This window comes from Chiloscyllium plagiosum, chromosome 19 (assembly GCF_004010195.1).
Source record: "Chiloscyllium plagiosum isolate BGI_BamShark_2017 chromosome 19, ASM401019v2, whole genome shotgun sequence".
NCBI lineage: Eukaryota > Metazoa > Chordata > Chondrichthyes > Orectolobiformes > Hemiscylliidae > Chiloscyllium > Chiloscyllium plagiosum.
In genome coordinates, this window is record NC_057728.1 from 69833584 (window position 1) to 69850375 (window position 16792).

The window sequence follows — 16792 nt, forward strand, 5'->3', positions numbered from 1 at the left end:
TAACAAAAGGATGGGGTACTGGGCTAATGGTCGGATACTTGGTAGTGTGGATGAGCAGAGGGATCTTGGTGTTCATGTACACAGATTTTGAAAGTTGCCACCCAGGTAAATAGTGCGGTGAAGAAGGCATATGGCGTACTGGCTTTTATTGGTAGAGGAATTGAGTTCCGGAGTTCTGAGGTCATGTTGCAGTTGTATAAGACTCTGGTGCGGCTGCATCTGGAGTATTGTGTGCAGTTTTGGTCACCATACTATAGGAAGGATGTGGTGGCACTGGAACGGGTGCAGAGGAGGTTTACCAGGATGTTGCCTGGTATGGTAGGAAGATCGTATGAGGAAAGGCTGAGGCACTTGGGGTTGTTTTCATTGGAGAAAAGAAGGTTTAGGGGTGACTTGTTAGAGGTGTATAAGATGATTAGGGGTTTCGATAGGGTCGACAGTGAGAATCTTTTTCCACGTATGGAGTCGGGTATTACAAGGGGGCATAGCTTTAAATTAAGGGGTGGTAGGTATAGGACAGATGTTAGGGGTAGGTTCTTTACTCAGCGAGTCGTGAGTTCATGGAATGCCCTGCCAGTAGCAGTGGTGGACTCTCCCTCATTATGGGCACTTAAGCGGGCATTGGATAGGCATATGGAGGATAGTGGGCTAGTGTAGGTTAGGTGGGCTTGGATCGGCGCAACATCGAGGGCCGAAGGGCCTGTACTGTGCTGTATTCTCCTATGTTCTATGTTCTATGTACAGTCCCATCAGGATTTTATATGTTTCTATGAGACTCCTCCTCTTTCTTCAAAATTCCAGTGAGTACATGCCCAGTTGATCAGTCTTCCCTCTTATGTCAGTCCTGCCATCCCAGGAATCAATCTGGTGAACCTTTGCTGGGATCCCTCAATAGTAAAAATATCCTTCCTCAGACTAGGAAACCAAAACTACACACAATACTCAAGGTTTGCCCTCACCAAGACCCTGCACAACTGCAGCAAGTCATCCTTACTCTGATACGCAAATTCTCTCGTTATGAAGACCAGCATGCCATTAGTTGTCCTTGTTGCCTACTGCATCTACATGCCAAACTTCAGCGACTGTTCGACCATGACATCTGGGTCTCGTTGCACCTCACCTTTTCCTAAACTCCCACCATTCAGAAAATAATCTGCCTTCCTGCTTTTGCAACCTGAGTGTTCCTCAGTTCAGACCGCTCAGCATCCTTGGGCAGGCCAGGGGCAGAGGGGTCTGCATTCTAATCAATACCAACTGGTGTTCAGATGTGGTAACCATGGCAATGTTATTGTTCCCCTAGCCTAGAATATCTCACAGTAAAGTGCACATCCCTATGGCATGCCATGCAAGGCAAATCAGGACAGGTCTTTTATGCTTAGTGGTAAGGTCTTGGGGAGTGTTGCTGAACAAAGGAACCTTGGAGTGCTTGAAAGTCAAGTTCCATGTAGATAATATAGTGAAGAAGGCATTAAGTATATTTGCCTTTATTGGTCAACGCATTGAGTAAAGAAGTTGGGAGGTCATGTTGTGGCTGTACAGGACATTGCTTCAGCCAGTTTTGGAATAATGCATACAATTCTGGTCTCCCTGCCACAGGAAGGATGTTGTGAAACATGAAAGGGTTTAGAAAAGATTTACAAAGATGTTGGCAGGGTTGAAGGATTTGAGCTGTCGGGAGCGGTTGAATAGACTTGGGGCTATTTTCTGTTGAAGGGCAGAGACTGAGGGGTGACTATATAAAATCATGAGGGGCATTGGTAGGGTAAATAGGTAAGGTCATTTCCCCAGGTTGTGGGAGTCCAAAACTAGGGAGCGTAGGTTTAAGGTGAAAGGGGAAAAATGTGAAAGGGACCTAAGGGGTAACTTTTTTCACACTTTGAGAGGCTGGTGTGTTTGGAGCACATTCTTGAGGTTGACTTGGTTGAAGTCACCGTCTACAGAATGAGCTACCACAGGAAGTGGTGGAGACTAGTACAATTATAACATTCAAAAGGCATTTGGGTGGATATATGAATAGAAAGTGTTTAGAGTGATATGAGCCAAATGGGACTAGATTTATTTAGGATAGCTGGTTGGCTTTGACGAGTTGGACTGACGGGTCTGTTTCCGTGCTGTACATCTGTGTAATTCTATGCCTCTAAGTTCAGTTCCATTATCCTGACAGTCGTCTACATACCACCCCTTGTGCACTTGAAGAAGTACACAATACTACAAGCAGTCACGAGACAGAATATCCTGAGGCTTTGTTCATCGTAGATGGTGACTTCAACCAGGTCAACTTCAAGAATGTGCTACTAAAATACTATCATCAGGTTTATTGTCTCACTAGAGGTCCAAACACCCTCAATCATTGGTGTACAACCATCAAAGATGCCAACCACTCAATCCCCGTCTGTATTTTGCAAAATCAGGTCACAATGCTGTGCTCCTCCTCCTCCTTACAAGCATCAATTGAAGCATGAGGACACCATACAGAAAGTAGTGCAGCATTGGTCCGAAGTAATGGAAGGATTTCTACAGGACTTCGAGTCAGTGGACTGGTCCATATTCAAGAATTTAGCAGCCAAACTAAATGAGTCTGCCATCACAGACTTTATTCATAAGCATGCTGAAATGGGCGGCATGGTGGCACAGTGGTTAGCACTGCTGCCTCACAGCGCCAGAGACTCGGGTTCAATTCCCGCCTCAGGCAACTGACTGTGTGGAGTTTGCACATTCTCCCCGTGTCTGCATGGGTTTCCTCCGGGTGCTCCGGTTTCCTCCCACAATCCAAAAATGTGCAGGTCAGGTGAGTTGGCCATGCTAAATTGCCCGTAGTGTTAGGTGAAAGGGTAAATGCAGGGGAGTGGGTCTGGGTGGGTTGCGCTTCGGCGGGTCGGTGTGGACTTGTTTGGCCGAAGGGCCTGTTTCCACACTGTAAGTAATCTAATCTAATCTAAGAAATTAATCTGAATATTCCCCAACCAGAAACCATAGAAGAACTGGTCGATATACTCCCTACTGAAGTCCAGATCTGAGGCATAAAAGTCAGGTAACCCTGAACAGGAAATCCAGGTACGACCTTCGTAAAGCCAGAGATGCCAAAAGGAAATACCAAACTTAGCTTGAAACCCAGACCAAACACACGGACACCCATCATTTGTGGCAAGGCTTACATATACTGGACTACAAAGCAAAGTTGAACAGAATCATGACAGGCCAGGATGGAGTCCCTGGTTGTGCACTCAGATCCTGTGTGAATCAGCTGGTAGGAGTACTCACAGACATCTTTAACCTCTCATTATTATGACATGCAGTCCCCACATGCCTCATGAGGACCACCATCATCCCAGTGCCAAAGAAACATCATGCAGCATGCCTCAATGACTTTGCCCAGTGACTTTGACCTTCATAATTATGAAGTGTTTTGAGAGATTAGTCATAGCTCATATCAACTCCAGCCTACCAAATTGCCTTGATCCTTTGCAATTTGCCAACGGACGCAACAGGTCCACAGCAGACTCCATCTCTGTGGCCTTACTCACATCCCTGGAAAATCTGGGTAACAAGGTATCCTATGTCACGTTCCTACTTATTGATGACAGTTCAGCCTTCAACACCATAATTCCAAACAAACTCATCTCTAAACTCTAAAACCTAGATTTCGACTCTCCTGTCTGTAACTGGATCCTCGATTTCTGATCTATAGACCGTAATGAGTAAGATTAGGCAACAACACTCCCTCCATCATAACACCTGTGCCCTGCAAGACTATGTTCTCAGCCCCCTATATATTCCTAATACACTCACGATGGTGTGGCCAAATTCCACTCGAATTCCATTTTCAAGTTTGCTGACAATACCACCATTATAGATCGGATCTCAAACAATGACGAGACAAAGTACAGGAAAGAGATTGAGTGCTTGGCAGAAGTGGTGTAAAGACATCAATCTCTCCATCAATGTCAGCCAAACGAAACAGCTGGTCATTGATTTCAGGAAGCAGAATGGAGGGCATGCCCCTATCTGTAACAAGGTTGCTGAGGTAGAGATGGTTCAAAGTGTCAAGATCCTGGGTGTGATGATCACCAACAATCTGTCCTGGAACAATCAAGAAAGCACAACAATGTTTCTTCTACCGCAGGAGGCTAAGGATATTCGGCATGTCCACAAGAACTCTTACCAATTTCTGTAGTTGCACCATAGAAAGCATCCTATCTGGGTGCACCACAGCAAGGCATGGTAACTGCTCTTCCCTGGACTGCAAGAAGCTACAGAGAGTTGTGAACACAACCCAGATCATCACGCAAACTGGTCTTCCTTCCAGTGACTCCATCTATACTTCCTACTACCTCGGGAAAGCATCCAACATAATCAAAACACCTCCCACCCCATACTCCAACATAATCCACCCTCTTCCGTCAGGCAGAAGACAAAGAAGTTTGAATACAAATAGATTCAAAGACAGCTTCTTTCCCACTGTTAGCAGACATCTGACTGGATCTCTGAAATGTTAATTCAGCTCTCTTTCTCTGCACCTTCTCTGCAACTGTGATACCTTATTCTGCAGTATGGTCTGTTACTCTGATGCACTTCATACGATATGATTTGCCTGTATTGCATGAAAAATAACACCTCTCACTGTACCTCAGTACATGTGACTAATGATAAATCAATCAGTTACTAACTGTGCAAAAGGTTTACTTCTCACACCACATTTGCCTCTTTTTCTGTGGTGCACTGATTGTTAAAGGCAAGAATACAGGCTCTTCACATTCCTGGCTGATTTTTAACAAAGGAAATTCTCCAATCAGCATCTATGTCCCAATGAATAAAAACAATGATTTAAAAAAAAACACAAAATTCAACTTGATCACACAGGCTGCCTCCTTAAGTCCCAAGCATCAAAGATACCACTCTTCAGGCAATATAATTTCATTCAAGTGATAGAAAAAAATTTGAATCAAGAAACAGCTGAAGGTACTGAGTACCGCAAGACTATGACCTCAGGCAACATCCTGGCTCTCGTACAGAAGACTTATAGAACATAGAATGTTACAGCGCAGTACAGGCCCTTTGGCCCTCGATGTTGCGCTGACTTGTGAAAATAATTTGATGCCCATCTAACCTACACAGTTTCATTATTATCCATATGTATGTCCAATGCCCATTTAAATACCCTTAACATCAGCGAGTCTACTACTCTTGCAGACAGGCCGTTCCACGCCCTTACTACTCTCTGAATAAAGAAACTACTCTGATATCTATCCTAAATCTATCACCCCTCAATTTAGAGCTATCTCTCTTCACTTTCACCATCCAAGGAAAAAGGCTCTCACTGTCCACCCTATCTAACACTCTGATTATCTTATATGTCTCAATTAAGTTACCTCTCAATCTTCTTCTCTCCAATGAAACAGCCTCAGTTCCCTCAGCCTTTCCTTGTAAGACCTTCCTTCTATATGAGGCAACATCCTAGTAAATCTCCTCTGAATCCTTTCCAAAGCTTCCATATCGTCCCGATAATGCGGTGACCAGAACTACACGTAATACTCAGGTGCGGCCTTACCAGTATCTTGAACAGCTGAAGCATGACCTTGTGGCTCCGAAACTCAATCCCCCTCCCAACAAACGCTAACACACTATATGCCTTCTGAACAACCCTATCAACCTGGGTGGCAACTTTCAGGGATTTACACACCTAGATACCGAAATTTCTCTGTTCATCTACACTGCCAAGAATTTTACCATTAGCCCAGTACTCTGCATTCCTGTTACTTCTGCCTCACACTTTTCCACATTAAACTCCATTTGCCACTTCTCAGTCCAGTTCTGCATCTTATCTATGTCCCTCTGTAACCCACAACATCTTTCCACACTATCCACAACTCTGCCTGCCTTAGTGTCATTTGACTGAATTCAAGAGCTGAGCTTTCGATACTAGAGTAGCGTTTGACCCAGCACAGCATCAAGCAGTGTTTGCCAGATTGAATTCAGTGGCACTGAAGGTGCACTGCACCAACTCACAAAGCCTCCTTCAATAGCCGCATCCAATCCCGTGGCCTATTCATCAAAAAGAAGAACAGCAGATTATGTCCGAACATAGAACAGTGCAGTTATTTCTTCAATCTTCTTGAGTCAAAAGTCTGGAATTCCAATCATTAACAATATTGTGGATGTACCACCATCGACAGCAGCAGTTCAAGAAGTTGGATCATCAATATCTGTTTAAGGGCAATAGGATGGATAAAATATGTTGCCCCTACCAAAGTCACTTATCTCCATGAATGAGTAAAAATATTTCAACATATCCCACCAAAATTTGAGTTGTAGTGGATTGTGAAGAAGGTTACTTCACAGAACACGGAAGTAGGTGGGGTGGGGTGGGGTGGGTTGGGGCGTTGGGGGGGCTAGTAGCTCAGTGGTTAGCACTGCTTCCTCACAGCTTCAGGGACCCAAAATCGTTTCCCGCCTCGGCCAACTGTCTTTGTGGAGTTTGCACATTCTCCCCGTGTCTGCGTGGGTTTCCTCTGGGTTCTCCAGTTTCTTCCCACAATCCAAAGATGTGCAAGTCAAGTGAATTGGCCATGCTACATTGCCCATAGTGTTAGTGCATTAGTCAGGGGTAAGTATAGGGTAGGGAAATGGGTCTGGGTGGATTACTCTTTGGAGGGTCAGTGTGGACTTGTTGGGCTGAAGGACCTGTTTCCATACTGTAGAGAATCTATTTTAACATATGTAGGAACTGCCACAGAGGATTCAGATGAGCACTTTGATGATCGTTCACAGCAAAATGCCTGACAAATTGAAAAGCCAATCAGAAAACTTGCATTTAATGTAATGGAGCATGAAGGAGCTCCATAGCAACTTGACACCAGTCATTGTGCAGCGCTTGGAGGCCTAGACCTCTCAGCCAATGTTTCAGGTTACTGACCTTTCAGCAGAACTCACGTCAGCAACCAACAATGTCAACTGTTTTTCTCTCCACAGAGGTCACCAAACATGCTGAATCTTTCCAGGATTTTCTGTCCTATATTTTAAGTTGCAAGCATCTGCAGTATTTTGCTGATACATACTGCAGATGACAGATATCTCAGCTTCCACTGTGGAACAACTCAATTCCATCAAAGATCTGAGTGCTACACTGGAATCACATAAGGGTCAACTTAATGTGTGTTGAACTCAGTCTGCTGTTATCATAGGTTCAAATAACTGTTCAAAAATGCTTGGAGGGTGTCTGGAGATGATTACTAGGATTACTGAGGCACCACCTCAGGGCCAGGAGTGTAAGTGGCTCTGAGAAAGATGGGTCTGCAGTTGTCTCACAGGAATGCATCATTTGTCTTCCATACCTACCATTCCATTAGTGCTCTTGTCAATCAGCCAAGCTAACTGCTGTCCCCCATGCCCAAAGACTACAGGACACCACATCTACTGCATAATCTGGATCCAGGTGTGTGCTCTTAGTCAATGCTAATAGTAATAGTCTATTGGTGAATGGGCAAAGACAGAATTGTGCTTACTGATATTACAGCACATGCCTAAGTCCTTTATATATACATCATGCTCCCTTCTTTGTCCTCGCCTTCTGATTCCACCTCTGCCTGCTTCTCAGCTTATCATTTGTTAGCCTGATGGAGGGAGGTTTGCAGTTTTGTTCTGCAGAGGCTGATGTTGGGAGCACTTTTTGATACAAATAACTTGGGTTTGGCTACACAGCACATAGTCTCAAAATTTGCAGACAACATGAAACTTGAAAATATAAAAAACAATGAGAAGGATTGAAACGTACATCAGTTCTGCATGGACTGGAAATGAGAAGCTGGAGGGAACATGCAATTTAAGGGAACTGTGATAGAAGGTATGACAGAGGCATTAAAAACTAATAATACAGGAACAAAAGGCTCAGGAGATGTGTGTGTGTGTATATACACAGGTACATGGCAAGTTGAGAAAGCAGTAAGAAAAAAAGACGGCCTTGATATCATAAGCAGAGGGATAGAGTGAAAAAGCTGGCAGGATATCTAACCACAGAAATGGGCATAAACAAGTGCTCTCTTTGCCTCACATGCCACTTGATGTAGAAAGGAACCAAAGAAGAGGAGCACGCAATAAGAAAAATGTGATATAGGAGCAACTAGATGCTGGAATCTGTACAGAAAATAAAAAATGCTGGACAAAATTTGATAACTTTTGTACATGACTAATTGATCCCCAGTTGGAGCACAGTTTACAATTTTGGCACCATTCTTTAGGAAGGATGCCATGACTTCAGGGAGTGTGGAGATAAGATTTGCCAAAGTAAGGCCAGGAATGAGGGACTACAATTCGGAAGACAGACTAGAAAAAGTAGAGCTGATGTCCTTACAGCAGATGAGATATGGTGCTTAAATTTGGTGCTTAAAATCAAGAAGGGTTCTGATAGAATAAATAAGGAGAAAATATTTTTGAGAGGCAGAAGGGTCAAAAATCAGAAGATATGGATGGATGATAAAGAACAAAAAAATTTGAGAAGTAATTTTTTATGCATCAAGACATTATGATCTGGAAAGCATTACCTGGAAAAGTTGAGGAAGCAGATTCCAATAGTAATTTTTAAAAGAGAAATTAACAAAAATATGAAGGGAAAATACTTTCAGGACTACAAAGACAGGGCCGGTGAATGGGACTAAATGGATAATCTTTCAAAAATCTTGTACAGGTAAAATGTACAATGATTCTACGGCCATCAGTTTCCAACATGGTAAAAACATCATGGTACATCAAACTTATTCTCAAAGTCTGTAAGCAACAAGCAGAAACGAGTGTAAACAACAAAGCACCACAGAAAGCATGGAATTTCTTTTATGCTTGAAAATTGAAGCTTTTTATGCCTGTTAGGCATTATATTTCAAAAAGCGCAATCAAGGAAATTTTTCAATCCTTGAAATACCTCATTGTGATGTTGTAAAATATAACCAGTATTACTTATGTTACTAGAAGAAAGTGTACTAACATAGATTGGGCTTCTGGTTTTAATTTTGTTAATCAGCAATTCTCTTAAAGTGATCATTGCCATTATGAATTTTTTTTATAAACAATCCAGAATCTCTGCAGGAACACACAGTTGACTATCCATTCAATGTATATTAAATTACATTACTGTTCTTCATTCATCTCCTATCTCAAAAGCAATAATTTTCTTTACTAATAGTTTGGTCTACCTATATCTGAGAAAGGAGACACTCACTTGCACAATCCGTTCTCTGGTTCCTCAAGTCCGAATCTTTCATCGAAGGTTAGTTGTATTTGCATATTTTCATCAGCTGCTATTAATCTCCACAGCAGCACCACATCTCGCGGATAACTCTGAGGAAATCGTGGACTCTGCACAAATCCATCCTCTGATATTGTGATAATTTTTTCATGCTGATGATCATGTACTCCTAATTCAATTAAAAAAAAAGGCCAATGTAATTGTAATGCAAAACAGAGGGGTCTTAAATCTCAGCCATGACCAATGGATATTACTTACTTCATTTGTCAGCTATAAATTAGTCTGGTATAACAAACATGAATCTCACAACAGCTATCCAATAAATGATAATAACACAAGAGAACCAGACCTACATTGAAATATTTGTAATCTGGAGTGTATTTAACCATCCTCTATGCTATAATATTTTTACCAGGTATAAAGTTCCTTCTTAGTGATTGGCATGGGGCCTAAACTTTTATCACATACTTGGCAAAAGCAAAAACGTTGAAAAAATAAATAACACGTGCTGTTAGGATTTTCAGAGTTTGCCATCACTAAGAACTAGACACGTTAGAGGTTTCAAATGGAAAAAAAAAATTCTTCTTCCTGCTGTTTTGAAGATTGACTGTAAACATTAGAAGTAAATATTTTTAATAATAGATTTAATTTTTTTAAACATACATTACTCAATAAGAACCATTTAAAACTAATTTGTGCATTGTTTAATCTCAAATGCATTCCTGAGGGTTTTTATTCCACCTTTTAAATAACAAGATTTTTTTTTAAATTTAGATTGTTCTTCCTTAAAATCTGCATGGAATGTTCTAAAGCCTTTTTGGCACAGTGATATTTTTTGCACTAAAATCACAACTTACATCAGAAAACTGAAGTGTATCACATCGACATCAGGTTCTCAATATTTTATGATTTGCATGGTGAACATTTGTTCCACTGAGGGAAAAATGCATTTGCAAATCAGCTTTCGTCCTAATGAGGTAGACAACAGACTACTTAACAGACCATTGCTACTCTTTGTCTTCTATGACCAAACATAATCATCTAGCAAGCAACAATTTGATTTCAGATAGTCAACATGGTTTCGTCAAGGGCAGGTTGTGTAATACAAACCTAATTGAGTTTTTTGAGAAGGTGACCAAGTATGTAGATGAGGATAGGGCAGTCAATGTGGTGTACATGGACTTTGATAAGGTTCCACATGGTAGGCTGCTGGAGAAAATGCAGATGCATGGGATTGAGGGTGAGTTAGCAGTTTGGATTAGAAACTGGATTTCTGAAAGAAGGCAGTGAGTGGTGGTTGATGGAAAATATTCAACCTGGAGTCCGGTTACTAGTTGTGTGCCACAAAGATGTTTTGCGACCACTGCTGTTTGTGATTTTTATAAATAATTTAGATGCAGGTGGATGGGTTAGTATGTTTGCAGATGACAGTAAACTTGGTGGAGTAGTGGACAGTGTGGAAGAATGTTACAGGTTGCAGGGGGACTTGGATAAACTGCAGAATTGGGCTGAGAGGTGGCAAATGGAGTTCAATGCAGCTAAATGTGAGGTGATTCACTTTGGGAAGAATGACAGGAAGACAGAGTACTGGGTCAATGGAAAGATTCATGGTTGTGCGGATGTGCAGAGGGATCTTGGAGTCCATGTACACAGATCCCTGAAAGTTGCAACCTAGGTTGATAGTGCTGTTAAGAAGGCATGCGGTATGTTAGGTTTCATTGGTAGAGGAATTGAGTTCCGGAGCCACAATGTCTTGCTGTAACTATACAAAATGCTAGTGCAGCCGTACTTGGAATATTGTGTACAGTTCTGGTCACCCCATTACAGGAAGGATGTGGAAGCATTGGAAAACGTGCAGAGGAGATTTACCAGGATATTGCCTGGTCTGGAGGGAAGCTCTTATGAGGAAAGATTGAGAGACTTGGGTCTGTTCTCATTGGAAAGATGAAGGCTCAGAGGGGATTTGATAGAGACATACAAGATGATCAGAGGATTAGATCGGGTAGACAGTGAAAGTCTTTTTCCTAGGATGATGATGTCAGCATGTATGAGGAGGCATAACTACAAATTGAGGGGTGATAGATATAAGACAGATGTCAGAGGCAGGTTCTTTACTCAGAGAGTGGTATGGGCATGGAATGCCCTGCCTGCCAACGTAGTTAACCCAGCCACATTAGGGAGATTTAAACAATCCTTGGATAAGCAGATGGATAATAATGGGATAGTGTATGAGGATGAGCTTAGAACAGTTCACAGGTCAGCGCAACATTGAGGGTCGAAGGGCCTGTTCTGCGCTGTATTGTTCTATATTCTATGAGCAAAGGCTACAATGAGATCAACAGATACACTGCTCTGGCAGAACCCAACCTAACTGTCAGTGAGGTTATTGCTAAGCAAGTGCTATTGATAGCGTATCTTGATGACACTTTTTACCACTTCGTTGACGATTAAGAGTAACCTGATCGGATGGTAATTGACTGGGTTGGATTTGGCCTCCTCCAGCAATTTGTTTAATTGTCCATCATTGTTAGATGAGACAGGACTGCAGAGCTGAGGTCTGATTTATTGATTTTGAGATTGTCAGTCTCTTGCTGCTTATGTTCTTTTACAAGAAATTAGTCCTTTTTTTAGCTTCATCAAGTTGATACTCATTTTTAGGGCTCTGTGGTGCTGCTCCTGACTGCATTCTTAATTGAACTCGGGTTGATTATCTAGGTTTATGATAATGATAGATTGGAGGATATACCAGGCCATCAGGTGGCAGACTGTGTGTGAGTACAATTCCATGGATGCTGATGGCCCAGAACGATTCATGCATGCCCTGCGTTGAAATGCTAAATTTGTTCAAAATCATGATAGTGCCACCGAACACAATAGTGTTTGTGGTGATGACTGTTAGGTATAATTCTGTGAGAATGACTATGACGGGTATGAGTAGTCTGTGAAACAGCTCTCCTGTTTTTCGGCCTACCCACAGAAGTTCTTAAGAAGGTATTTGTAGGGCCAACGGGGCTGAGTTTGCCCATTGTTGTTTCCAGTGTTTATGTCGATCTCTTTAAGACTTATTTTGAATGGTCTGAAATAAATGAGTAGCTTGTTAGGCCATTTCAGAGGGCAGTTAGAAGCCAACTATGGTGTTGTCAGTCTCAAGTCACATGTAGGCCAGGCAGTTAAGGAAAGCAGATTTCCTTTCAGAAACCGCAAATCAAAGGTGAGCGAATTGAATCTTTAATTCTAGATGTTTTTATTGAATTAAAATTTCACAGCTACCATGATGGGATTCAAACTCTAGCCCCCAGTACACTATATAGATCTCTGGATGACTAATCCAATGAAAATATCACCACATCATTGCCTCTCCCATGGTTGCCAAGATTCTCTGTATTACAAGTTGTCATCACACATTACAAGTACTTTATTGGTTGCTAAATCATATTGGATGTCTTGAAACCAGGAACGGCACCACATAATCCAAACTTTATCCTTTTCATATACCAAATTCTGCAGAAGAGCCCAAAATTCAATCCCTCAATACCACAATCAGCAAGTGCTGCAGCTTGCCACTCTTCTATTCATGAATGTTGATACTGCCATCAAACAGCAGAATAGCTGATTGCACCAAAATTGAAAGTAGACCCTAGTAAAGACTTAACTTGTATACTTAATAGCCTCCTATGCTTCACAAATAATGCACTTTAATTTGTCCAATAAAAACATATTATTCAAAGATCATCACTCCGGCAGGTGCAATTCTTTCTTGCGATTTTTGGTTTTAAAATTCTCCACAAACAAAAATGACAATGAGATCTTGCCTTGGAATGTTAAGATACATGTATACGCAGAGATCAAAAACGAACCATACAACTTTAATATTGAAATACATTCTCAACTGTAATTAAATATGATTTTAAAAGGAACACCCATATATACATAATTTGTGGCATTTTTGTTCTTAAATTACAAGCAGCTTTCTTACAGAGATGATGTAATCAACCTAAACTCAAAATTACTGTGGTTTAGACAATAACCACATGTAATATGTGCATTTCCACTGTCAGCTGACTAATACCACAGGCAGAATGTTACAAATAGTGCCACTGCTAAAGCTGGCAATGGAATAAAGTGTATTGCAAAGTGAATCCAGCACTTACTTTCACAGTGAGTGCCAGCATTGACAATACTGTAAAGGCAAACATTACAGTGGATCAGTAGCAAAGCTTCTGTTTAGCCCTTGTGGCCATAATGCTGACAGGGCCAATGGAAAACTGAAATCTAATTACAGAGAACATCTTATAGGTTCCAAAATCCATGTTTTCTTTCAAGTGACAAATGGAGAGAAAAGACCCCAAAGGTTATCATGGAATCCTTTAGGATTGAGATCAGAGTTCTATGGAATTTTGTTGATATGTGTCATACAAAGTTTTAGAGCCACTTCGCTGGACTCATTCCAAATCTTAACCTTCTATTTTCCCTACATGGCCAATACCCTACGCCTTGAACAAATCAAAAGCTCCTTCTATTTACTATTACCATGGAGTTGGAAATTCTACTTTGGCAAAGATTGCTGAATATTCTCCAAGAGTAAAAATACATGACAGAAATGGTTGCTCTGTTGCTATAAGCTACAAGTTGCATCCACATGTTAAATTTTTATTACACATCTATCAATGACATAACAACAAGATGGTTATTTAGTGATATCAGTTCTTAAGAATAAAAGTCGTTTTGAATATTTTTTTTTTAATTTGGCCAAGTGATATCATTAACCATGTACAGAATATACCATGGGCAGCTCAGAATCTTGCCAACCTAGTTTTTATTAGCATTCAGGACCTTTTCTACCTCATCACCATGATGGTTTTTGAAGTTTGCCCATCTGAGCATTCTTAAGGAAGGTAGCTCATTAGGAAGCCATTTCTGTGAATCCTGACTAATTAAGGAAGGAGTGGAGGTGATGGTGGAAAGGCTGAACAGGCAAAAAGGCCAATGGAAAAGTGTCTAATTGCGGCTGCACAACAACGTCATCCCATCCTAGGCAAGATAGCTCATACATAAACATATTATGGAGCCATCTTAACATACAATTTTGAAATGTTCTTGATACCTGTCTTCAAAGTTGTTACAATATGCCCATAATCTTCAAAATGATGTGATAAATGTATGCGTTATCTAAAGGTATGTCCTTGGCTCATTATTTTCTCCATGTCTCATTGTCCTTTTAGATTAGATTAGATTACAGTGTGGAAACAGGCCCTTCGGCCCAACAAGTCCACACCGACCCGCCGAAGCGAAACCCACCCATACCCCTACATTTACCCCTTACCTAACACTACGGGCAATTTAGTATGGCCAATTCACCTGACCCTGCACATCTTTTGTGATGTGGGAGGAAACCGGAGCACCCGGAGGAAACCCACGCAGACACGGGGAGAACGTGCAAACTCCACACAGTCAGTCGCCTGAGGCGGGAAGTGAACCCGGGTCTCTGGTGCTGTGAGGCAGCAGTGCTAACCACTGTCCTGTGTCTGTCATTTCATTTCCCAATAATCTCCTTAAGTTTTAAGGCACATATCATTGATATTCTCTTTCCTTGCATTCCTCTTTTTAATTGAAACCCTCCCTCCATAATGTCTATTATTGCTTATGTATACCCAAATCAGACACTGGCTGATTCTACTTAATTCAGCAAATTTGTTGTTTGCTCATGCTCCTCAGCATTTCATCATGTATGTCATTTTCTTCCTAACTGATATTTTCCATTTTCTCGAAATGGAGAAAGGTGACCAGTGGTGTTCCACAGGGGTCAGTGTTGGGGCCACTGTTGTTTGTAATATACATAAATGATCCGGCAGAGGGCACTGTTGGTATGATCAGCAAGTTTGCAGATGACACAAAGATTTGTGGAGTGGCAGAAAGCATAAGGGACTGTCAGAGAATGCAGGAGGATATAGATAGACTGGAGAGTTGGGCGGAAAAGTGGCAGATGGCTTTCAATCTAGACAAATGTGAGGTGATGCATTTAGGCAAGACTAATTCTACAGCGAATTATTCAATGAATGGAAGAGCCTTGGGAAAGGTTGATGAGCAGAGAGATCAGGGAATGCAGGTCCATTGTACCCTGAAGGTTGCTACACAGGTGGATAGAGTGGTCAAGAAGGCATATAGTATGTTGCCTTCATTGGACGGGGTGTTGGGTAGAAGAGCTGGCAAATCATGTTAAAATTGTACAGAACGTTGGTTCGGCTGCATTTGGAATACTGTGTACAGTTCTGGTCGCCACATTACCAAAAAGATGTGGACACTTTGGAGACGGTGTAGAGAAGGTTTACGAGGATGTTGCCTGGTATGGAAGGTGCTAGCTATCAAGAGTTGACTAGGTTAGGTTTATTTTCACTGGATAAAAAGAGATTGAGGGGGGACCTGACTGAGGTTTACAAAATCATGAAGGGTTTAAACAGGTTGGAGAGAAGCAAGTTTTTTCCCAGGGTGAAGGATTCAGTAACAGAGGTCACGCTTTCAAGGTGAGAGGTGGAAAGTTTAAGGGGGATACACGCAGCAAGTACTTCACACAGAGGGTGGTGGGCATCCGGAACACGTTGCAAGCAGAGGTGGGAGAGGCAGGCACGGTAGATTCATTTAAGATGCGTCTGGACAGATGCATGAGTAGGTGGGGAGCAGAGGGATACAGATGCTTAGGAATTGACTGACAGGTTTAGACAGTACAGGCTTGTATCAGCCCAGGCTTAGAGAGTCGAAGGGCCTGTTCCTGGGCTGTAAATTTTCTTTGTTCTTTGTTCTATCCAATCTCTCTTCCTAACAAACTCTCTAGAACAGGCAACATCCTGATAAATTGCCCTGCTCCTTCCCAGTGCAATCATATCCCTCCTATAATGTGGATTGCACACAATACCCTACATTCACCCTAATCAGCATTTTATACAGTTGCCACATAGCCGCCTTACATTTAAACTTTAGACCTTGGCTAATGAAGACGAGTATCCCACATGTCTTCTTAGTCACTTCATCTCCCTGATCATCATTCAGATATACTTGCTGACAAGCAAACATACAGACAAGGAAGTTGATGAACTATGTAGTACTGAAAAACATTAAGGATGGTGACAGTGAAGGTTGCCAATTAGGAAATCATCTAGTACAATAGCTCTGGTGGTTCGGCACTGGCAACTGTGGAATTCAGACAATCATTTGGTCCTGGCTTGGTATCTTAAAACTAATAGTTTAATCCTGATTGGACAGGAGAATGGGAAGAGCAATTGGATTAGAAAAACAAAAAAGGCCAAACACTGGTAGACTTTTGCAAAAGGACTTGACTCATGATAATTTAGTTGAAATATATGACTGAAACAAATAAAAGAAATTATTTGCAAGAAGTTGCAAATGTTTGCCAAGAATTTGCATTTCTAAATACTGGTTAACAATAAATTTAAGCAGGAGAAAGTGAGGACTGCAGATGCTGGAGATCAGAGCTTAAAAATGTGTTGCTGGAAAAGCGCAGCAGGTCAGGCAGCATCAAAGGAACAGGAGAATCGACATTTC

At 41.6% G+C, this 16792-nt stretch overlaps 1 protein-coding gene across 1 annotated transcript in view; it reads right to left on the reverse strand.

The window, feature by feature from the left end:
- The window catches only part of pdgfc (platelet derived growth factor c), a 408768-nt gene that overhangs the window by 267350 nt on the left and 124626 nt on the right, over nt 1–16792 (reverse strand). The window contains exon 3 of the mRNA XM_043708811.1: nt 9209–9404. Within this exon, the coding sequence (XP_043564746.1) occupies nt 9209–9404 (196 nt within the window). The remainder of the gene's footprint in view (nt 1–9208; nt 9405–16792) is intronic.